This window comes from Laccaria bicolor, genomic scaffold, assembly GCF_000143565.1.
Source record: "Laccaria bicolor S238N-H82 LACBIscaffold_10 genomic scaffold, whole genome shotgun sequence".
In the NCBI taxonomy this organism is placed as follows: Eukaryota; Fungi; Basidiomycota; class Agaricomycetes; order Agaricales; family Hydnangiaceae; genus Laccaria; species Laccaria bicolor.
Window position 1 is genome coordinate 12,743 of NW_001889881.1, and position 21,853 is coordinate 34,595.

The following is a 21,853-nucleotide window of genomic DNA, read 5'->3' on the forward strand; positions in this document are numbered from 1 at the left end:
TGGGCGGTTCCAACTTGACTAACTGCCACAAATACGAATGGATGAATGCAAATTTGCGAAGAAAGCGCTTGAGCGATCATACTTAAGTTTAATTATCCACCTGCCATTGCAAGAAATGCAACGAGTTCACTCCACAACCAACTGATGAATGATCTGTTCACTCGAAGTAGCAAACCTTGTATGCATTCCTGCGGCCTGCCAACATCTGGTTGCTCAATACATAGATTGGAATCACAGTCTACAATCCTATCTATTAATGAAGTTCTTAAAACGCTCCACCACAGCTGTCACCCCATCATCACTGAAATTTTCTGCTCCTTCAACTTCTAGATCAAAATGAGTTGCTGTGACAAACCCTGTGCGCAAAACCAGGCATAATCTTGAGTCTCCTTTGGGAGCCACCAGCTTCCGCTCATCATACATCGCTGACCGATAGCCAAGCCATTTTGCCATGCGACGAGGAGCAGTGAGTGAAGGATCGATCAGGATGACCACACTTGCATAAATCAAATATAAGCAACATAAAAGCTATGTAACAGTAACACCCACTGGCATATTTTTGAGATTTTCGAACCAGGCTGAGTGGGGAGGTTGATTGGCTGTCCATACAAGAACTTACTCCAAACAATGTTGAAGCTGGACACAGAACGAACAAAGGAGTCTCCATATAGATCGATGAATTGCATCAGCTTTATGGCCTGCAGTATAGCTATATCAATGCCTCTAGTACTCATAGCACAAGGAAAACTGACCAGATATGCCCCACTTTCGCAAGCGACAAGGTTGATCTATATGTAAGTCCATGACACATCTCAGTGCAAGGGGGGTATGTGGGGACTGACTTCACTGATACGACTTTGGTTGTACCAAAGATCAAAATACAGATCGGCTGCAAATGTCACTGGAAATAAAGAGGATTAGAGTTGAACAGCCAAAGCTCTCCCAGCACTTACTCAAGTTATTGGTACAGCGGTGCATGTTGCGAATCCCCCCGTACGGCTCATTCATGCTGCACAACATGATGAATACTCAATGTCGCACGTAGATCAAAACTTTGCTTACAGCACAGATACATAATCTGCGTAATAAGCTGCTTCGTTAGGCTTCCTAAGCAATACTATGTAAGAAAAATAAGACCTGGCAGCACTTTCACACACCTATTCTTTAACACATCCATGATCATTTTTGCAGCTTCAATGTGCACTCTATTGAGGGCTGCATATAATTCAGAGGGAGGCCCCAAAGCAGAAAATGGAGACCATACCATGCAGTTGTTCGGGTTGACTTTTAACATTAGCAAGCGGGCCAATGACAAAGAGTTTTGATCTAGGAATAGCACCATAAAGTAAGCGGCAAAGAAAAAAGACGACGAGCGACACACCCAGATAACGGTGTGGGGCCACCATTTAGTTCAGTGTGGCCATTTGCAAGTGGACCACTGACCACAAACTTTGTTGAGTGAGCGCAGAAAAGAAATGACAAGGTACGCACTCGGATAATTTTATGGGGGATGTGGATACCCCGTTTGCAATTGCAATCACTGAGGGCGATTCAGGAGGAGATGACGGTTCCTTTTCAAGGGTTAATTTGCATGGTTAAACGCAGGAGTCAAACTATGGGATACCAATGCAAAAGCAGATGCCAGATAATCTGGGGATCCACCTGCGTGAGTGAGATTCTCGTCTTGAGTTTGGGTGGGTTGAGACATGGATGGATATTCTTACGTCATCGTTCTGCTTGAGCTCACACGACGAACAAACACTGCCCCTCTTCCCCTCTTCTTTCAGTCGGGATGTGGGTGACAAAAGAGCAGTACAATGTCTGCGCGCAGCCAGCCTACAAACCACTTCTCTATTGAATTCTGTCCACTTACAACCACGATCACTTGATTTCTGCAATACATTTTTGGGCTTGGGCAATGGTGTTGTGGATGTCCATTTTGCACCCATGCAGGGGGCTGCGAGGACGGTTGAGGAGTTGAAGAATTTTTGGAAAGAGAGGTGCGTTGAAGTACGTTCTCGATGTTGCTTAAGGAACCGACACACCCTTGCGCACGCTTTAGGGCAGCGATCGAGGAAGATTATGCCAAACGTTTAACCAAATTGTCGAAAATGGTTTTGGGAAGGGGTGAAATTGGGTAGGTTGGGCTAGGAAGACTTGGATTGGTGGTGCTGACCTTTCTCTCCAGAGAATTACGCAATTCCTTGAACGCCATCAAAGTCGAGACCGAGCGTCAGTCCGGTATCCACCTTAACCTTGCGCAGCAAATACGCAGCGATTTGGAGTCCCCAGCCGCTGTGTTTTACACGCGGTGACTCCAGCACAAGAAAGTGGCCCAAGCGGCCATCGAGATTCACATGAAACTGGAACGCGCACAACAGACGGTACAAATCAATGAGCGCGACTTTGCCAACTTTTCCAAAGCTTTGCAAAATACTTCCACTAGCAATCCCCAAACCATATCAACTATGGGAACCTGCGGCCAAACGTTCCATTTCCCGTTGATGCTTAATGTCTCTTTTGCCTGGGGTCTCCAAATGTAACCTTCCCCCTAATTGGCCACTGGCTTTCATTTACTGATCAACGAATAGGGTTATGCACTCGGAAGGTGAAGGTCTGAACTCCCCGTCGCCATAGGTGAATTGACACCCTCTCTTGAGTAACTCTGCTTCTGGCTCTTCCTCGTAAACTCAGGGTCAAACTGGTTCAGAAGCTTGTATTTTGAAACATGGGTGGTTGGCTCATGTATAGCCGTCATATACATGCCCCGGGTGACAATCTTTACGAGGCACGACCCACTCGTAGTAAGTGGCGTCTGTAATGCGAATCCAACTTCTGATTTCACCTGCAGAGCGAAGCCTATAGGTTCTTGGATGAGAGTCTCGGGAGTCTATCATTAACATTATGGTCCACGCTGATTCTGTTGGTATCAGTCATGTATGCTCATAATCATGGGTGCTGATCAAGCTATTAGTATTTGTCGTTAGTTGAACGTTTCCTACTTTCCTCAAGACTTTGGCAAGTACATGGCGTATATCGAAATAATGCTGCTACCATGAAGGTTTGTAGTGGCGCGAAGGTGTTGACATCGCAGTCAACATCTTGCTAGGAAATATTTGTTGCTTACGTCCCTCTTCACAGATGATTCGTGTTGTCTTCCGTTTTCTTTTTATCCAATTCTTATTCTTGGGGTCGATGGCGTGCGACCTCACCACCATATCAACGAGTCTGTATTTTGGACGGGTTAGATTCAAACAAGGTTCCTCATGGTCAGATATTTATCTGTGATCGGTTAGATTTTCTGGTCATCCTGTCTGGCTTTGGTATTGCGGTATCTTTGGGAATCATTTTGGTGGTAAGTGGTAGTTGGCTTTCCTTGTCAATGAGCCACTGACACTGCAACAATAGATCTTGTCCAGGCGATCCATCGAAGGCGAGGTCGCACCGCGAGATGCTTCCAAGGAACGCAAGCGAAGTCGATCATTTGGCAGAACAACGAGTGTGACGGAAAAGACACCGCTGCCAAAAACATGTCGATGTCACAATTTTCGACCTGCAGAAATGCGCCGCCTGAGATTGCAGCGGGTGGCACATACCTTCTCACATCTTCCCCGGTGAAGACTGGTATGCAAAGCTACGATGGTCACACCGATGATGGTCTCCGGATGGGTGGCGCCTCCTTTCAGAATCACGGTGATAAGTTGTGATATTGTGATGGCCAAAGATGTTCCTGCTGCTCTGCCTGCAAGGAAGCGGAATCGTAAAAGGTGAAAAGATGTGGAGCTAGGGGGAATCGAAGCTTTGGCGGAAACTAACTAATTTTCTGTGCATAGCCACAATTATAAGCAATCTGCAAAATATTTGTGTTCTCGTCATCGCATCAGTCGTCCACCCGTCTTTTCGGTCTCATCTGCATCTGCGCCTTTGAATCCGGGGTAGGAGAGGGTAGAAAGCACACGTGGTGCGTAGAGTCATCGGGCCTACAATCTGGAGGCTGCTGATCCCCAGATCTAGTAAATATATCTTGAACGCGCACGTCTCTACCCGCGCACCCTGTTGCAAGCAATGGTACGACTGCGCTGAATGCCATGCCGCAGCGTAGACACATCCCTTGGCGAAAACAACGGAAATGGCGTTCATTTGCAAGAAGTTTAAGAAAGCATTCCGGAAAAATATGACCGTGTAGCCCACATTCCGATAATCGTTATGATTTTCGTCCTTTTTTGCACGGTTTAATTGGCATACCTAGGTGCTAGAGGCAAAGACCCCTCACGCCGTAGTGGGGGTGGAGGGTGAAGATGCTAGGGTGTTTGCTCGGTAGGTCACCGTCTTTCCTGCGATGGAGTCATCTCGCGGCATTTTTTTTCCCCAGGATGCTCAAGGACTATCGTTTCAAGCAGGTACAAAACAGGTCCATTTTTGTGAGGGATGACTTTTCAGATATCTTTGGATAACCGATTGTGCACTTGTCGAATTAACACAATACAGATAAAATGCACCCTGAGCTCTACTTCGCCTGTGATAAAGGTGTAAGGTCTGGTGGATCCTCAAGCCTCCGGACCTTCAAACATCCTGCAGCCTCTGAGCCGACTTCAGTGCAACAAGAATTTCATTCACTAACTATCCCCTTCAAGCTCCCATCTGCCAGTGATTATGTCCACGCAGATGTGGTACTATTTCACATGAAGTTCTACTGAAATCCAAACAAAGGAGTTAAGGTACAAGGTAGGGAATACACTTCGATTTGGGAGGCTAAAGGCCCCTAGTCGGGTAAAACGTTCGACCTAAGAAAGGCTATTTCACCAAGAGCAAAATATGAACTTGTGAGAAGTAAAGAGGTTGATCGAGGATGATAATGCGAAGAAATTGTACCAGCACCAGCTATGAACGATTCTGTAAACGACCCCAGCGATGTTCCCCAACTCCAGACGGCCGCATGTTTCAATATTTGTTGTTTGGAGCCTTCTTCCGTCCTACATGGGCATTATTGCCGGACGGGACAGTCGCCCTGAAAATACGATCTTTGATGACCATAAAGTACGCGTATTGTTGGATAGTGAACACAAAACTAACGTTGAAATTGTACTTTTGGTGCGACCATAGCGTGAAGATGATGGTGGTGTAAATGATGGATGGGACGACGAAGAAGCAGTTAGTAAACCACAAAACAAATGTTCGGGCTGACCCAAACCAACGGATGTATAAAACAACATTCCGCTCTTGTAGCAAATCTTCTGAATAACGGTGAGGATTGACTTCCAGAAATCGCGGTTGGTGAGGAGCGTAGAAGAGCCGGAGCACCAACGCATCTGCTGTGCGAAGCAAGCCGCAGGAGTGTCCGGCGAGATGTCACAAGCGAGAGCGAGGAAAATATACTTCAGTGTCCAACCAAGTGCGACTGCGTAAAATCCTGCATGGACGTCCTCAGAGTGTCCAATCTCGGCTGTCCCAACTTCCACCAATGCTTCACGACGGGAGAGGGCATTACTGCCAACGCAGATAGAAGCTCCGAAACTATCTCGATTGACTTGTACAATGCGATAGAAGAACTTTGCCCATTTGCAAGGACGGAAGAATTGAGGCGATTGGATAATGGCAATTTTAGGATTCCACTTCATGTAGGGAAGCGCCTCGGATAAGAAATCCTGACGAGGACAAAAATCGGCGTCGAAAATGATGAAAAAGTCACCAGTCGTGCGGGGGAATCCGTATCGCAGGTTTCTGGCTATCTTGAGGTATGGTCTACTATTGTCCCGCGTAATATAATTGAAGTCATAGTGGGTTGCAAGTCACTTGACGGTGTCGAAACCACCACCGTCGAGTACCCAGACCTTGAAATTGGGGTAATCTAATTACGAGACATACTTGTACGTGTTCTCGAGAACTTCTGAGTCGAGAGGCTCTTTACTACAAGGAAGATAAATGTCGACAAGAGGGTGGTTACTGGTGCACGAGTTTTCTGCAACTATTCTCCTGTGTTGCACTGGGTCGAAATCTCTGCTACTGCAAAGGAGATAAAGCTGGATGAAAGCCACGAAAGCACCCATCCTAGGAGAAAGAGTGTTATATAATCAAGGGACACTTGCAATGCTCCACGGACCACAGTAGGCTCACCACAAATGATATTTAGTCGTCCTGACGAGAAACCATTTCCCCTCTGGTCTGATGGAATGACACTCGTCAGGGATGTGCATGCAATAAAGCACAGTGACCTGACAGATGGATCGATAAATAAGTATATTTAACGGGATCAATCTAACCAGAAACCCCCTTTTCGCGTGGAACCCTGGGTTTCTTCTGCATTTGGTAGAAATCCCCCTTCCATCAGTCGATGGGTTATTTTGAGGAACCCCATGTCGGAGTTAAATTCCTAGATGCCGACGCGTGTCGCGCTCAAATTTAAATTGATCTTGGCTCCCCGGGGGATCAATCTAACCAGAAACCCCCTTTTCGCGTGGAACCCTGGGTTTCTTCTGCATTTGGTAGAAATCCCCCTTCCATCAGTCGATGGGTTATTTTGAGGAACCCCATGTCGGAGTTAAATTCCTAGATGCCGACGCGTGTCGCGCTCAAATTTAAATTGATCTTGGCTCCCCGGGTCATGATGAGAAGAGAGCGCGACGAGTTGAACTCCATCATGCACATCCCTTGTCGCACATGTATCGTCACGCGATGCGACGCGCCCACTCGACAAGTGGTTACCACGGTAAATAATATTGGTTCATGGTCTACACAATGCTACAAGATGCAAACAAGATGAGGGTTTGGACGGGTAGCTATACTTACATAGATGTAGGAGAGCGGGAGTGGTTTAGGGATGCCACTGCTCCCTTCCATAGTCCCTTGCTACTTGAAAGGTTGATGACCCCCGCCGCCAACTTGAACTTATGCATGTGCATGTGGTGGACCTCAAATATCCCGAGCTCCGCTTCTTGTGGAAACAAGGTTTCTACGCAAGCACTTTGGAAACCCTGGGTTGTTCAGGGGAAACCAGGGTTTCTGGATAGTTTAATCCTATTTAACGGGTTGGGTACCTGTAAACGTCTTTTCTATCCCCCAGAAGAGTTCTGTGCGACATGCCGCTTCTTCCTCTCGCGAACGCGAATGCCTATGCCAACTGGGTGCAAGCAAATGCAAATGAAGAGGGTTTTGTGAATGGCATCTGGAGCTCGTGAGTGCCACAATAGCCTTCTTTATCGAAAATGCTGACAACACTTGTTTCTTGTTCAGCATCCTAAATACACATTTTCAGGCGCAAATTCGAACTCTTAACTATTCCATTAATCCCGAGGTCCACCTGAACCATGGATTCACCGATCTGCTTGTCACCAGCAACAATCACGTCATTCCGCCAACTGTGAAGTGGCAGATCATCTTCGAGGGAAAAGCTGGGAATGGCATGAACTACCAGAATACGCTCAACCAGCTCGACGGCTATGCCCAACAAGTTCGGGGAGGGGGAGGATGGTGTTACCTTATTGCGGCAAAAGGCGACACTTGCATGTTCTGGAGATATCAGAAGAACTCCTTGGTGCCTATTCAGCCTATGGGAATTAATGCAAAATCTTCCTATTCATCAACAGGTATCCACGTCCGACAAGATCGACAGCGGCAAGGGGAAATCCAAAGAAGCGAACACCAGTAATGCAGACATTGTTTCCCTTCCCTCAATTTCCTACAATCACCTCCGACGTCCATCCTCGCTTCGTACTCTACAATACTGGGAGCAAGCTAAGTAGTGCCATTTCATTGGCGTATGGGCGCGCCAATCCTCATTTGCTGTCTACCTTCCGAGACATCATCGCTATATACAAAGCTTGGACAAGCTCTCAAATTCCGGAAGATTTTTACTCGGCAGACCTCCCCCCCAATACCCGTCCTGAGGATGACTACCCAGATAACAAGACAAATCCTCACCGTGCTGCACCTGTTGGCAAGAAACGCTCAGCCCCGAAGCCCCAAGGTGTTCCAACAAGGCAGTCAAAGAGGGCAAAAACGGGAGGAGGCAAGGATTGTGGTTGGCTTGATGATGCTACCCTCGCTGAGTTAGACCACGACCGATCGCCGAAGAGGGCTTGGGAAGAGAAGGTTGCTTGGATTCAAGCATGGGTGGGAGGTGTCCCGCTGGACGCAATGGACGTAGATGAAGTTTCGATGGATGTCGAGCATGATCATTTGACGGACAAATTAGCTGGTCAAGTCCCTGATTACGCAGCTAGGATACCGATCTCCGAACTGTCGTCTTGAAGAGGGTACTCAAGCTTCGCACAGCTGATAATATCATGAATTATTGTGTAAAGCTAGCTGTTATTTCAATTAATGCGCAATGACCTCAAGTGCCATAGGCCTGTCGGAGAGCACTGTGCGCTTTTCAAACTCAGCACCTTGCTTGCGTCGCGTCTTTGTCGCGTCTTCTCATTGACCTCATATTCGCGACATGGTGAGTTCATTTTCTTGCTAAATCGTTGTTGACTAAGGCCTTGATAAATTATTGCAGTCATCTCAAACTCCTCGACGCTCAAAACGCCCGCGGTCAGCTTCACCTGCTCCGCTCTCATCGCCTGCGCGTCCTACGCCTCAACCACGCGATTCTCAGTCTTCTCTACCTCCATCGTCTCCCCCAGCCCCATTTTCTGACACGGACGATAGCCTAGATGACAGAGACGCCGTTAGAGATGCCGAAGACCAAGAGGAGGACGATGGAGAAGACCTGTTTGGAGAGAATCTTGAGGTGTATGTTTCTTCGTGTCATTCACCAATACCTGGTTGATGATGGTGTTGGAATGCAGAGATTACGCTCCGAACGAACTCCTCGATAGGTATTCTGACGCCGGCCTAGATGACGATGAAGAGGTGGCGGAACTCTCGGCGGCAGACAGAAGAGCAGCTGAGTTAAAAATGGCGCGTCGTGACAAACTTGAACGTGCTGGAAAACGTGGTTCACGCGCCGCTCATCGTAGTCGTGCCCCTGCCTTCCTTGGTAGTGATGATATGGATGATGATGGGGATGTTGATGATGAGTTGGGTCTTTCTCGCTTCAAGACTCGAACACGGAGACAATATGATGAGCGACGAGATCGTGATGATCTCGAAGGAGTAGAGGATGTAAGTGCTCTATTCATACTTGCATGGTTACGTCGAGGGGGCTAATTTTGTCTGGAAGGAATTGCCTCTTGAGCAACTGGGCGACATCAAAGCCAAATCTATCGTTGAATGGATTGCAAACGACCGTGTCCGTCGAACAATTGCATGGCATTTCCGTAACTTCTTGATGATCCACGTCGACGAACATGGCTCATCTGTGTATGGTGAACGTATTCGCCATCTGGGAGAAAGTAAGCGAGCGACAAATATCATCCATTCTCCTTCTCTAACCACATTTCAGCGAACGCCGAATCCCTAGAAGTCTCATATCAACATCTCATAGACACCAAAGCTATTTTGGCCTACTTCTTGTCCAACAGCCCTACCGCAATGCTTGAAATTTTTGATGAGGTCGCTCTCAATGCCATCCTTGTCTACTACCCTTCTTACAAACGTATCCATTCCGAAGTACACGTTCGAATATCCGATTTACCCACCACCTCCTCCTTGCGAGATCTGCGTCGAGCAGATCTCAACAACCTCGTTCGGGTGACTGGTGTTGTTACGCGGCGAACGGGTGTCTTCCCCCAACTGAAATATGTTAAATTTGATTGCAAGAAGTGCGGAGCAGTTCTTGGCCCCTTCTATCAAGATGCCACGAAGGAAGTCAAAATCAGCTATTGCGCTAATTGCGAAAGCAAGGGCCCTTTCCCAGTAAATTCGGAACAGGTTTGTTTCGTTCTTGTGGAACAAAAGTCGTGCTCATCATTCATGTCTGCAGACGGTATACAGGAATTTCCAAAAGATGACATTGCAAGAGTCTCCTGGATCAGTTCCTGCGGGTCGTTTGCCCAGACATCGGGAAGTCATCCTGCTTTGGGATCTGATTGATAGTGCGAAGCCAGGCGAAGAAGTGGTTAGTATCTCAGGCAATCATTTGTGATTGATTTTGACGAGGGCGGTAGGAAGTAACTGGCGTCTACCGCAACAATTTCGATGCCTCTCTCAATGCCAAGAACGGCTTTCCCGTTTTCTCGACCATCATCGAAGCAAATCATATCAACAAGAAGGAAGACCTCTTTGCGGCCTTCCGGTTGACCGAAGACGACGAAAAGGAAATGCGTAATCTCGCCCGTGACGATCGTATTCGAAAAAGGATCATCAAATCCATCGCCCCATCCATCTACGGCCACGAAGATATCAAGACCGCCATTGCCCTTTCACTCTTTGGTGGAGTGTCCAAGGACATCAATCACAAGCATCGCATTCGTGGAGATATCAACGTCCTTCTTCTAGGAGACCCTGGAACAGCCAAATCTCAATTTCTCAAATATGTTGAAAAGACTGCTCACAGATCGGTCTTCGCAACTGGGCAAGGTGCATCAGCGGTCGGTCTCACTGCCAGCGTCCGCAAGGATCCCATCACGCGAGAGTGGACGCTAGAGGGTGGCGCACTAGTTCTCGCAGATAAAGGCACCTGCCTTATCGACGAATTCGACAAGATGAACGACGCTGACCGAACATCTATCCACGAGGCCATGGAACAACAATCGATCTCCATCTCAAAAGCCGGCATCGTCACTACTCTCCAAGCGCGGTGTGCGATTATCGCTGCTGCCAATCCCATTCGTGGCCGATATAACCCCCTGATACCCTTCTCGCAGAACGTGGAACTAACGGAACCAATTTTGTCTCGTTTTGATGTTCTTTGCGTCGTGAAAGACAATGTGGACCCGGTTATGGATGAATTACTGGCTAGATTCGTTGTGGGCAGTCATTTACGGAGTCACCCCAAATTTGAGGCGGAAACTGATGAGATGGATGTCGGGACGACGTTAGACGCTGATGTTCGTTGAGCTCTTTTTATATTCTTTCACAGGTTAATTTGCGTTCTAGATTATACCGCAAGATGTATTGCGCAAGTACATCATGTACGCCAGGGAAAAGATCCGGCCCAAGCTGTTTGACCTCGATCAAGAAAAGCTAGCGCGGCTCTTTGCTGACCTACGTCGCGAGTCGATGGCGACTGGGTCGTATCCTATTACCGTTCGACACTTGGAGAGCATGATTCGCATGGCTGAAGCCAGCGCGAAGATGGCGTTGCGCGAGTATGTTCGCGCTGATGACATTGACCTTGCCATTGAGGTCGCGGTTGGAAGCTTTGTCAGTGCACAAAAGAGTAGCATTAAGAAGACTTTGCAAAGGGTGCGTCCATCTATCTGCTTCTTAGATGGGGATTTTTCCTGATGAGGTATAATTCTCTAGGGATTCCGGAAATACCTTACGCAATCTAAAGACCACGAAGAACTACTAGCATTCTTGCTTGGTGGGATGGTGAAAGATCAAGCACGGCTCTATCAGTTGCGGCGTCATGAACAGCCGGAGAAAGTCACGATTAAGGTTTCTGAGCTGGAAGAAAGAGTAGGTCTTTGTTTGTGTCAACCCGTCCTTTTACTGACTGTCGTGACCTCCAGGCAAAGGGACACGACATCTTTGACATTACGCCCTTCCTCCGCTCTAAGCTGTTTACCACCAATGGGTACAAATTGAAAGCGAATATAATTGAAAAGGAGTTTATCGTTCACCGCGACGATCAAGGTGCCTTGTGATCTACGTTGCTGTTCTCTTGTATGTAAGTATATGTTGTTGTAATTGCTATCAGTTTCTCAATATCTTGATATCGAGTGTTCGAAATTTCGATTTCAAAACATCCAATAGAGATAACAAGTGAGAGGTGTGTGTCTAACGTGGAAGGTGAATAAGAATACGTCAATGCTGGAGTGAGGGTAGTCGTCTATAATGTATGTATTATTAAGATCCTCCAAGATGGTGGTTTTGAGGTAGGTCAAGCAGCTTATGATGAGGTGGTCGTGGACGGCTTGTCGAGCTTTGTCCGTCGTGGCTTTTCAGGCGCAGGTATGCCTGCGGGGTCAGCTTCTCCGACTGCAGTGCCTTCCGGCGTTGAAGAGAGACCAGCTGTCTCGGTTACTGGTAAAGCCTCTTCACCCTCGTCGTCATCATCATTCATTATTTCTAACCGAAAATCAGAACGGTACGTTTTGAAATAAATCAAAAAAAGGGATGCGCACCATCAGCGTATACCTCCGGATGAGCCCTAAAGCAATCCTGCATATGCTTGAACTTTTCAACACAGTTAATGCCCTTTGGTTCGTCCTCTGAAAACACAAAACACGAGAAGGCTTCTCGGAATTCAGGACCGCATGGGCCATGGGCCATTCCACCGAGACATGGACAGTCCCAGTTGATTTCCCCCGTTACAGGGTTATATGCACCTCCGGAAGCACCACTTTCTTCTGGTGAAGCTTCGTCCGAGCTTCCGTCGCTTCCCTCGGTATCCTTGGGGTCTACATCGCTGTCAGACGAGACAGAAGACGTAGAGTCAGATGCGGGTAGTGAATCTGGTATAAAAACGGATGGTTCTGAGGGTAATGATGGGGTTTTCGGGGACTGTGAGTTAGTGGTCTTCGCTGCATCCACCCATTTTAGAAACGGTCTTCATGCGAAAGGGTCACAGACTGACTTGAATTTGATTCCGAACTATCCAATGCGATATGGTTTTTGTCAAACGCCAGCCGCCATGACAAGTAAGCCGTAGCAGCTAGGGAAGCACCCACCGCGGCCTTTGTAAACCTTCGGGACGTGAACGCGGTGTGTCGTGCGGATGTGTGTGTATGCAGACACCTTCGTGCGGCAGAATTTGCAAAACGAGAGAACATGGCAAGGAATGAGCTGGATGAAGAATTGCGCTGGTGACTTGCAAGTAGTACGCGGCGATACGGCTTCAATTGCTAGAAATTTCAAAGCGGCTCCTTTCAAGATTAACATGTCAAAACAGTGTTATACAAATTCTTTATCTTTATCTACAACTCCACCGAATAAATTAGCGCGAGTCGCCTGAAGAAAGAAAATTAGCAAGGACTGTGTCGAACAATGGCGAAAAGACGTACGCAACGACCGCTAGCGGGTTACTGATTTTTCACGGGCCATTAGGTCGTTGAGACACCGTGCAACGATGCCAACACCCTCCTCAATGGCCCCTTGATCTTTCTCCGCGACCTTCCTCATCAATCGACGGAACCTGTCCGGATGCCATCGTAGTTGCGCGTTGCGGAGTCTATCCTTGCGCGTCTGGTTCTGCGAGTGTGCTGGAGAGAGAAGGAATGACATAATCGCGGTGGGTGTAATATCCTCGGGTGTCTTCGGCGGTACCAGCAGTGGCCAAGCGACGGTCGAAAACGTGAGCGGTTCCGTAGACGTTGCGATCGCTGCCCATCGTGCTTCATAGTTGTTCCAAGCTTCTACAATTCCGTGTTCCCTCCTTGCGCGGTCCTTGCGCTCCTGTTCGCGGAAGTAGGAAAACGCTTTAGCAGTCTCCTCTGCAGCCTTCCTCTTTTCTGCCTCGCGTTTTTGCCGAATGCGTACGTCGATCTTTCGTAGCTCCTCCTGGATCCGAGCCTTTGCCTTCTCGCGTTCGATCGCCACTCGCCTGGCTTCCTCCTCCTGCCTCATCCACCTATCCGCTTCTACACCGTAAGTATGCACCATGTCCTCCCACACCCTGCGCGATCGCCCCTTGTCTCTCTGTCGCGTGCCAGCGGACCAATCTCTCTCGAATCCATCCCCTACGAATATCTGCTGCTCGAGGACCCATTTCTCTGTCTTCTTGTTGCGCCTGTCCTGTTTCGCGAGCTCCTGCTCCAGCACCCAGGTGTACGTCTCGGTCATATGTTGCCAGGGGGTGTCACGGACACGCTCGCTGCTGGCGAACCCGGCCGCAGTGGGCGTTCGGCGAAGGGAAGGGTTTATATACCCTTCACGTTGAGAGCGGCAATGATGATGGCTAGTAGTGGCAGACTGTGTGCGAGTGGCCATTGTGGAAGTAAAGCTCAGCTGTGGATGATTGGATTGCTCTCCAGGAGGAATTATGAGTTTCTACAGGGACGGGAGACGAGACATTTATGTGTGCTGCATTGATGACGCATTGTGTAGGCACGACGAACACGCAATCTGTTTGAGACCCACAGTCATTCGCCGTGGACAGATTTGCATGTATGTATTGTCCCTCGTTGTGAAACTGATGTAAGGGAGGAGGTCCGTACTTACCAGGTCGGATCCGGCAGATCAGTTATCAAACGCATGGCCGACACGTTGTTCAATGTTCTTTGTTGTCCTCCCGTTCCTGGGGTAATTTCAGGGTGATAGAATACCGAAAGTTGACCGAATGAACAGCCTTCACCAGCCTTCACGCAATATCCTACTTCCACTTGCCTCTAACGGAAAGACCTAGAGGGACACGAAGCGATCTAATGTTGTGATATAGGTCAGGCGCCATGCGATAAGCCTTGGATAATCTTCTATAGATGTATTGAAAGTCTAGATACCCATAAGGCCATGAACTGCCCATTCATACACTCCCAGGAATACCGCACCACCAGCAGATATCCAAAGAGTGCGTGGCACCACGCCTGAGAATAGAGTTTTCACGCCCTCCGTAGCGTAGATAGTCCTAAATCTACGTCCCAATGAAGGCAGCTTCTCATTGGTTGGATCCTGAGATAGAATTACTAGGGTCGGGGAGAGTGTGTGATGAAAACGGAACATACACGAAGGTCAAGCATGACGCGCGTTTTCAAAACGTCCAGTGGCGTCGTCACAGCGGCGGTAAATCCTCCCGCGATGCTCCCACAAACGGCAGCTTCGTGGGCGTAAAGCGGTGTCCGCCCGACTCTTCGGGAAAGTTGTAGCTTTAACAACTCGTAGAGTGGGAATTGCAACGAGGTAAAAGGTATCTAAAATGAAAATGTCAGCGGCAGAATATGAGAACGCACAGGCAAAACCAAGCAAAAATGCACCTCCCGCATAATGGTCGACCCAAATCCCCGATAAAAGCCGCGCCATCCGTCGTTCGTGAGAACAAGCCGTGCAGCTGCGAGTGACGACTGTCCTAGCATTCCATATGTAGAAGTTTGCGTTCTCGTTTTGATGACTTCAGTCGGCACACGAATCAAACAGGCAGCCTGGAAGGGTGTGCATCACCAGAGAAGGGAGTCGTGAAAATGGGATTGCGCTCCGAAAGATGTAGGGAAACATCCGTACAACTTCCGCCACGGATGCAGAGATCATATGGTTGACTGGCGCAAGACGGTCGGAGAACGGCAGGATTTTTTTCATGGTCTCGTAACTTGAGAAGAAAACAGCCGCTAAGTTCAAGTATGTTAATTCTTGTTGCTCTGGTTGACAGGCAAGAAAATCAAAAATAAGTACCTCCAGGTGCGCTGCCAACAACCACGCTGCCCACCCCCTTGTATACACCATGAAAGCCTCCTGCGCGCCTAAAACCTTTCGCAGATTGGAGACGGGTTTTCATGGTATCAACAGGAAAGAACAGGAGATCGACAGCAGTTCCCGCAGCACCACCGGCCTGGAGGGAGATGTCAGTTCATAGATCTCGTGCGCACACAAAAAGAAGCTCATACCAAAAGTGATTGTATAAAAGTTGGCCTCACCTTGACCTCCATGTCTTCGTGCAGCCTTGAGTCTATTTGACTTTACGCTCAGCCAGGGAGTCGGAGTGGCACGGGGTTGAAGACGCGAATCAGGGTGGAAGTGAACACTGAACAAATATGTAGAAGTTCGCACACTGGTTGGTCCAGCTCAAGATGTGAAAATGAGCCAAATGCTTCATGATGTCAATTTCCATAACTGCAGGTAAATACGATACGTAAGGAGCGATATATGTAGGAACAACGGTGTCCAATAGTATACATAGAACCAAATTAAATGAGCGAGAGGTGAACATGCAAAGAGATACAGATAGCTGACAGCTGCCGGGGGAAATCATCTAGCGGAAAAGGTTAGTAACAGAATGGGTGTAAGATTTGAAGGGGATTTACGCAAGTGAGAGTGAGTGGTTATGGTGTTACATGTTCTTGGGAATCAACTCGGAGGAATGCAAGCACCAACGGGATTGAGCTATTTTGTTGGCATTGCATCTGCAGATCACGCCCTGACCAGACGTTCCCTTCAATCCGGACGCTTTGGTCATACACAACAGAATTCTCGAAAAGGTCCCCTCCACCGTTTTCAAGTGGGCTGCGACTTTTTGCGTTGTTGCTGAGATCAAGCTCGTTTTTGCCTGCCCCGTGCCGGTGATAAACTTTGCTACGAGACTTTGACCGGACCAGTGCTGCAAGAGACTGAGGAGAACCTCTGTGGTCGACCGTCAAGCCGCCGTTAATGTTAACGCTACCATGGCTGGACTGAGACGAGATGTTGTGTCGATGTAGAGGTCCTTTTGAACTAGGCGGATTCGAGGGAATTGAGGTTCCTATCAAAATCTCCTGAAGGACCTTGAATGCAACACTCTCAGCAGCTTGTAAGAATGTGGATGCTACTGGCGTCGAAGAGCCCGTGGACAGCTCTGCTGCTGCTGTAGCATTGTTGATTTGTCGTTTAAGAGATACGGCCCACTGATGACGAATGAGAGGGTCATCGACGCTGAACATATATCTTCGCTTCAACCCCGTGTGATTTGAGAAAGCTAGCTGGAAAGTGTTGCGCATGAAGGCGCGCTCAACAACCACGGTATGACTTATGGGCAAACCAGCGTAATTCACAGCGTTTGGTCCAGATCGACATAGGGTCACAGTTTTTGAGCCAAGGGAAGTTCCCATTACGCGGAATGACGCCTCTGATGATTTTGCGAAAGTTAGAACAGGAGGATCAAAGACCAAATCTTGACCATAGAGTTGTATCGAGAAAGAAGGATCGACATGGGGTATGCGGAAGATGATGGGGTCAGATTGTATCTTGTAGGTTAGACGAGCTGGTAACTGCCGTTTGATGGTGACCTGCAAATCTGCGCTGCTCGTCGGACTTGGGTAACGGGCTTGACATAGCCTCTCGGAACGAATAGAGTCATAAACATCTTCTAGAAACTCGTCAGACACGAGACACCGCACATCAGTTCGCCGGAAGGCATCCACAAAATCCCTGCTAGTAATGTTGCGTTTAACATCGTCTGATCTGCCAGCTTCATCCGCGATTCCGTCATGAAGCAGGTCGTTGAGCTGAACGAGACCCCGAACAAGGCGAATAGCCATATCCTTGTCATACGCCACACTCTTGGCATTGGCTTCGTACCACCGGACAGCAAAGAAATCAAGAAGATATTCTGAAGCCCCATGGCTCTGAGTCGACTTGGGAGAGACGTGAAGTGATTGTAGGAAGACCTTCAAAGCAATATCAATCCTTAAACCCGCAAATCCAAAACTATCCAGGTATGTTTTGAGGACAATCTTCGAGGTCCTCCTTGACAGGTAATCCCCCAAGCGAGCTCTATCCAAGTCGATAGTTTTGAATAGCAATTGACCAAGCAGTTGTGGGTCATCCGGGATATTAGATTTGGAAAACAGGGTGGTGATGGCATAATCTGGATCTTTCGAAAAATTTAGAACGAAAGACCTGACGAGGGGATTTCGAGGAACAGGAGAATTGTTTCCAGTCCTTGATTGAAATTCCGTCCTATCCGGGAAAAAACGTAAATTTCGAAGCAGGACAACACTCTTCACCACATATTTCCTATCGGGAGGGCTAGGCTTGTAAGCGTCCATAAAGTTGTCTTGATCATGAGAAACGGGTTTTGCGATAACGAGGATATCAGAAAACAAGAAAAGAAATCTGTCCTTCACCGTATTGGGATCGACGACCTGCAAAACTGGCGATGATAACAATAACTTTCGAGGGGGATCGTCGACTACATTCACCAGCATAGGATTACGTGAGCCTCGCGTAAGGTTCTCCTCGAGGCGCTCTAGAACAGCAGAACCTTGAGAGGGGTGGCTCAAAGATGAAGATGACGTTGACTCAGATTCGGACGTTGAGTGATTGGGATAATCACTCAATGAAGAGGAGGGATAGGGCGTCCCAGAGACAGGTCGTTCTGACCGTGAGGTACTGGGCGGAGGTTGATCGTCGGGCGAGAGATGTCGAGGTTCCGATGACATAGCGAAGGAAGGAGGCATAATCTTTTTGGCTTTGGGTGTTTTCTCTGTGTCGGTGTGATATGGCGTTCCATTTAGGGAAGGAGTTTCTACTCGTTCCTTCAACTCAGGCCCGTTCAATCTTTTCCCCAACAACGTGTTTGATTTCGTACTCGTCGGGGTGATCCCAATATCTTCCCAATCTGTCCCAAGTTCAGTCTCCTTTACTCGAAGCAAATCCGTTAGTGAAGCTTTTTTGTTTGAGTTGAAGGAGTTCTGCAATTCGATGGGAGGAGGGGAGAATGACGCCGAGGCCGAAGGTGACAAGCTCTGATGCGGAACAGTCTTCTTCTTGTTGTTTTTGCTCAGCCATTGTTTCACACCAGGAAGTGTCATGGGCAATTTCAGGTTCAAAGATGATCCGTTTTGCGGCGAAATAGGTGAAATGGTGAAAACGTCTGTATGAGAGGCCGAAGGAGGTCCTGAGCCCAAGGAGGACAGCTCACCGGACTTGAAAACCGTACCGTATGTAAGTCAAAAGATCGTAAAAGAGCGGTTGCTGACTCACCTCTGGATTAAAAGAAGAGTTCAAAGTCAAAGAGTGAGATGTAGGCGGCGGAGTTTGTACGTCTTCTTGACCACTGTATGCCATAGAAACGTCGGGCGATGAGGCAGATGCTGGATAACCCCCTGTTGCGACCCGACGTTGCTCCTGCAATTGCTTCATTCCAGGGAAAGGGAACAACTTCGCATTTCGATACTTCGCCATGTCACCAGAAGCCACTGGAGGGATTGGAGAAGCACCACCTCGCGGTGGAGCATGCGATAATGAAAGGATGGATGCAGACGCAGAAGGGCTCTGCATCAAGGGTTGCTGCTGGGGTTGATGTTGGAAGAGAATCGTCTCGCCCTTGTCTGTTCTCCCGCTATTCACGCTGGCGCCGCTTTCCCGACTGATGCTGGAATCAGTGTGATCACGTCTTTCACGAGTGACGATGCTATTTGTTCGTGAACGACGGCCACTACTTGAACCAGTACGAGTAAATGTGCTTTTAAGCTTGTCCCATGTGCTTGGGGATGAGCTTTCGCCATTCCGTTTCGTAGATGGTTCAGCACTAGGAAAACGATCCTCCCAGTCGGTAAAGTCTCCATTCAATGGTGAGCGATCACTCTGAATGCGAGATGCAATGGAAAGTCGTGCTGGGTAGGTTTGCGGAGACATAGACACATCGCTCGCAAGAGTGAAGGAAGCCGTCTGAGATAAAGCCGCTAGTGACGGAGAGGTTGGTATATGATGGGGTGGTATAGCATCCAGAGAGGTCTCCGACTCGACCACTATGCTCTTGGAACTAGTTGACATTCGAGGAGAAATATCGTCAAAGGCTTCAACATCCTGAGGCGAGAACCCAGTGGAAGAACTAGCAGATAGAGGAGGATCCTCATATTCAACGTATTCGTCGTCAGGATCCTCCTGGTGGACCTCTACCTCTTCCCCTTCTTCATCATCTTCTTTATCGTCAATAGGCATGCGAATTTCCGGAACTACAGATTTCAAACCTGAGATATAAAAACTCAAGAAACAAAAGGTCACTCACCAGGAGAAGCAACCCAACTAATCTCACGGTCAAATTCCATGTTGCTTACATATGGAGTACGGGGCCTACTCTCTGCAGGATACAAAACCTGCTCTTCGTCTTCGTCTCCAGGAGGTTTCTCCTCTTTCAAAGGCGTTGTGAATGGACTGGTTGGGAAGGGACCATTCCGAGACGGGGACCGCTGGCTTAAATACACAGGCAAAACCCCTGTACCAGAAACAGAGTCTGATGATCCGTTTGAAGGAGGATTTGAAAATTGAGGTGTGCGTAGCGAAGCGATATGGGGAGAATACCATTGAGGAGGAGTGCCTGGCAAGGAATTGTTCACGGGTAGTGGTAGGGAGGGAATTCGGTCTTCAACATCATCCTCTTCTTCCACTAACACGCTTCGACGTCGAGGTTCAGGGGGCTCAGTTTCAGGCTCGGTTTGAGGCAATGATGGTGGTGGCTCCACGGCACGTTCATTGCTTTGATTGCGCGAACTGCTGGCTTGATTTGGGGTAGCCGACTGAGCACGAAGGTTTGCAAACGCTTCTAGTGGGAGAGGCAGGGGGGTTTGTGGGACCAGTGGTGTGTTCGGTGAAGTCGTGACAAGCTCCGAGTCAGAAATTTGTGCGTTCGCGGTGTTGACACTAGCTGAGGCTCTACGAGACCTTCTTCGACGTCTTGGAGTCGGAGATGGAGCAGTTCTATCCTCTGCGCCGCTTGTCTGCTGCTCTTCAAAATCCTTATTCAGTCTCCCACCCAGCCGACTGAACATCAATTGGCGAGCAGCAATACGCTCTCCGCCAGCGACAGTGTTGTTACGCCCCAATTTTCCGGGAAGAGGAGGTGGAGTTGGTGGCGGTGATGAGTCGTATGTTTCCGTGCCACCTGTCAACTTGTGCATTGCCATCCTCCGACCCGCAGCAGTGCTTCCCGCACTATTTGACCGTATCAGACCCCTCTGAAGAGCTTCTAGCGTTGGCAATGGAATCGGTGTTGGGGGTGAAGTGCCAGGATAAAATAAAGAGGGCTCTGGGGATGCAGGTGTAGGCGAACGCAGGAGGCGGGACTGTTGTAGAAGCGCAAAATGAGAGGGTATCGGAGATAGAAGGGGCGTCAACATGGGTAGTGCTATAGGATGTAGTAATGGTGGACCCTCATCTGGAGAGGAATCACCAGCAACTTGTTGGACGGGTGATTGTGCCCCTCTCGCCTTTCCCTTGAAGTCTTTTGAACCTCTGGAACGTGAACGCGAGCGAGAACGCCTTTTTGATCGCGTATTGAGTCCTGGCGAGAACGGACGTTCCTCTTCAACGTCCACCTCTATTTCGGCTTCTGGAGTGTTTTCTTCAGGAGGCGGACTATCGGGGTCAACGTTTTTGTCGTCATCGGGTTGACCTTGCTCTGTGTCGCTCGCCAGCTTCTCTGCTTCACTGTAACTGATTTGAACTTCCCGAACTTCCTCCTCTACCTCTTCGCTGGCCACTCCATTGACCACTGGCTTCTCTCCTTCACTGACTGCTTCAACATGCATCGGTGGCCGCCTACCATCCTTCAATCGTGGTACTGATGCAGCTCTTTTAAGTTTTGCAACAGCCATCATTCTCTGCTCCGCCCGCGTAGGCTGAGGTTCTTGATCCGCCATAGCAAGCGTAGAGGGGCTCGAGGGCTGCAAAGGAGTGCTTCAGAAGGACGCTTAGCGCCACTGTCGATGTAAAGGACGCACCCGTCAAGAAACGAATATGTGATGCCGTGATGATGAAGGTGTTAGACCTGCGGCGACAAAAGAAATTGATGATGAGTGGCTTTGAATGGCGAGTGAGATGATATACTGGGGCGGAGATATTACAAGGATATTATAAGTACCTGGGAGAGCCAAGGGAGAGCGGCAGAGAAGAACTCAAAAGCTGTGAACACGTGGCCGTACATTTGCCTCCGTTTCTTGCCCACTTTGGTCACAATGTCCATGTTGTTCACCTTTGCTCGTGCTATCACAACGTTAATCTCTGCCAAACGAGGCTCAATCCCTCTTAACCCCATCGGTTTTTGCACACCACTCGAGAAGCGATAACAATCAGCCACCGAATTACTTCCCAAACTAAAAAAAACGACGCATTAGACCCGGATTCCAAAACTTCTGGCCTGCATTCTGTCCCGAGCTCCGAATTCCAGAAAATACTGTAGAAA

General features: G+C 48.5%; 9 protein-coding genes across 9 annotated transcripts; 4 read left to right on the plus strand and 5 right to left on the minus strand.

Moving 5' to 3' along the window:
- Window positions 1-246: 246 nt before the first annotated feature.
- LACBIDRAFT_326330 (uncharacterized protein) lies at window positions 247-1,406 on the minus strand (the record flags this gene model as incomplete). The annotated part of the gene is made up of 9 exons (XM_001880306.1): window positions 247-528; window positions 550-578; window positions 620-698; window positions 753-788; window positions 843-901; window positions 954-1,009; window positions 1,063-1,107; window positions 1,158-1,215; window positions 1,265-1,406. 9 exons carry the CDS (start codon window positions 1,404-1,406, stop codon window positions 247-249), a joined length of 786 nt encoding a protein of 261 aa, XP_001880341.1.
- A 304-nt stretch (window positions 1,407-1,710) lies between these two features.
- Window positions 1,711-2,315, plus strand: LACBIDRAFT_296194 (uncharacterized protein; the record flags this gene model as incomplete). Its single annotated transcript, XM_001880061.1, has 3 exons — window positions 1,711-2,000; window positions 2,063-2,137; window positions 2,189-2,315. 3 exons carry the CDS (start codon window positions 1,711-1,713, stop codon window positions 2,313-2,315), a joined length of 492 nt encoding a protein of 163 aa, XP_001880096.1.
- Window positions 2,316-2,357: 42 nt separating this feature from the next.
- On the plus strand, window positions 2,358-3,618 carry LACBIDRAFT_296195 (uncharacterized protein; the record flags this gene model as incomplete). Its single annotated transcript, XM_001880062.1, has 8 exons — window positions 2,358-2,539; window positions 2,592-2,608; window positions 2,695-2,804; window positions 2,852-2,926; window positions 2,988-3,018; window positions 3,142-3,243; window positions 3,297-3,355; window positions 3,409-3,618. The coding sequence occupies 8 exons, from the start codon at window positions 2,358-2,360 to the stop codon at window positions 3,616-3,618; spliced, it is 786 nt and encodes a 261-aa protein (XP_001880097.1).
- Window positions 3,619-7,076: 3,458 nt separating this feature from the next.
- LACBIDRAFT_296197 (uncharacterized protein) lies at window positions 7,077-8,247 on the plus strand (the record flags this gene model as incomplete). Its single annotated transcript, XM_001880063.1, has 3 exons — window positions 7,077-7,171; window positions 7,231-7,533; window positions 7,584-8,247. 3 exons carry the CDS (start codon window positions 7,077-7,079, stop codon window positions 8,245-8,247), a joined length of 1,062 nt encoding a protein of 353 aa, XP_001880098.1.
- Window positions 8,248-8,542: 295 nt separating this feature from the next.
- Window positions 8,543-11,627, plus strand: LACBIDRAFT_141514 (uncharacterized protein; the record flags this gene model as incomplete). Its single annotated transcript, XM_001880064.1, has 9 exons — window positions 8,543-8,733; window positions 8,790-9,105; window positions 9,164-9,335; window positions 9,386-9,813; window positions 9,866-10,000; window positions 10,050-10,931; window positions 10,981-11,289; window positions 11,350-11,505; window positions 11,559-11,627. Coding segments are annotated over 9 exons (2,658 nt in total), but the record flags the coding sequence as incomplete, so codon positions are not given.
- A 311-nt stretch (window positions 11,628-11,938) lies between these two features.
- Window positions 11,939-12,357, minus strand: LACBIDRAFT_249190 (uncharacterized protein; the record flags this gene model as incomplete). Its single annotated transcript, XM_001880307.1, has 2 exons — window positions 11,939-12,117; window positions 12,174-12,357. Coding segments are annotated over 2 exons (363 nt in total), but the record flags the coding sequence as incomplete, so codon positions are not given.
- Window positions 12,358-13,062: 705 nt separating this feature from the next.
- On the minus strand, window positions 13,063-13,977 carry LACBIDRAFT_296200 (uncharacterized protein; the record flags this gene model as incomplete). Its single annotated transcript, XM_001880308.1, has 1 exon — window positions 13,063-13,977. One exon carries the CDS (start codon window positions 13,975-13,977, stop codon window positions 13,063-13,065), a length of 915 nt encoding a protein of 304 aa, XP_001880343.1.
- A 501-nt stretch (window positions 13,978-14,478) lies between these two features.
- On the minus strand, window positions 14,479-15,623 carry LACBIDRAFT_249179 (uncharacterized protein; the record flags this gene model as incomplete). The annotated part of the gene is made up of 6 exons (XM_001880309.1): window positions 14,479-14,669; window positions 14,705-14,894; window positions 14,958-15,122; window positions 15,202-15,305; window positions 15,370-15,526; window positions 15,582-15,623. The coding sequence occupies 6 exons, from the start codon at window positions 15,621-15,623 to the stop codon at window positions 14,479-14,481; spliced, it is 849 nt and encodes a 282-aa protein (XP_001880344.1).
- A 393-nt stretch (window positions 15,624-16,016) lies between these two features.
- On the minus strand, window positions 16,017-21,311 carry LACBIDRAFT_296202 (uncharacterized protein; the record flags this gene model as incomplete). The annotated part of the gene is made up of 3 exons (XM_001880310.1): window positions 16,017-18,596; window positions 18,655-19,628; window positions 19,682-21,311. 3 exons carry the CDS (start codon window positions 21,309-21,311, stop codon window positions 16,017-16,019), a joined length of 5,184 nt encoding a protein of 1,727 aa, XP_001880345.1.
- Window positions 21,312-21,853: the final 542 nt, after the last annotated feature.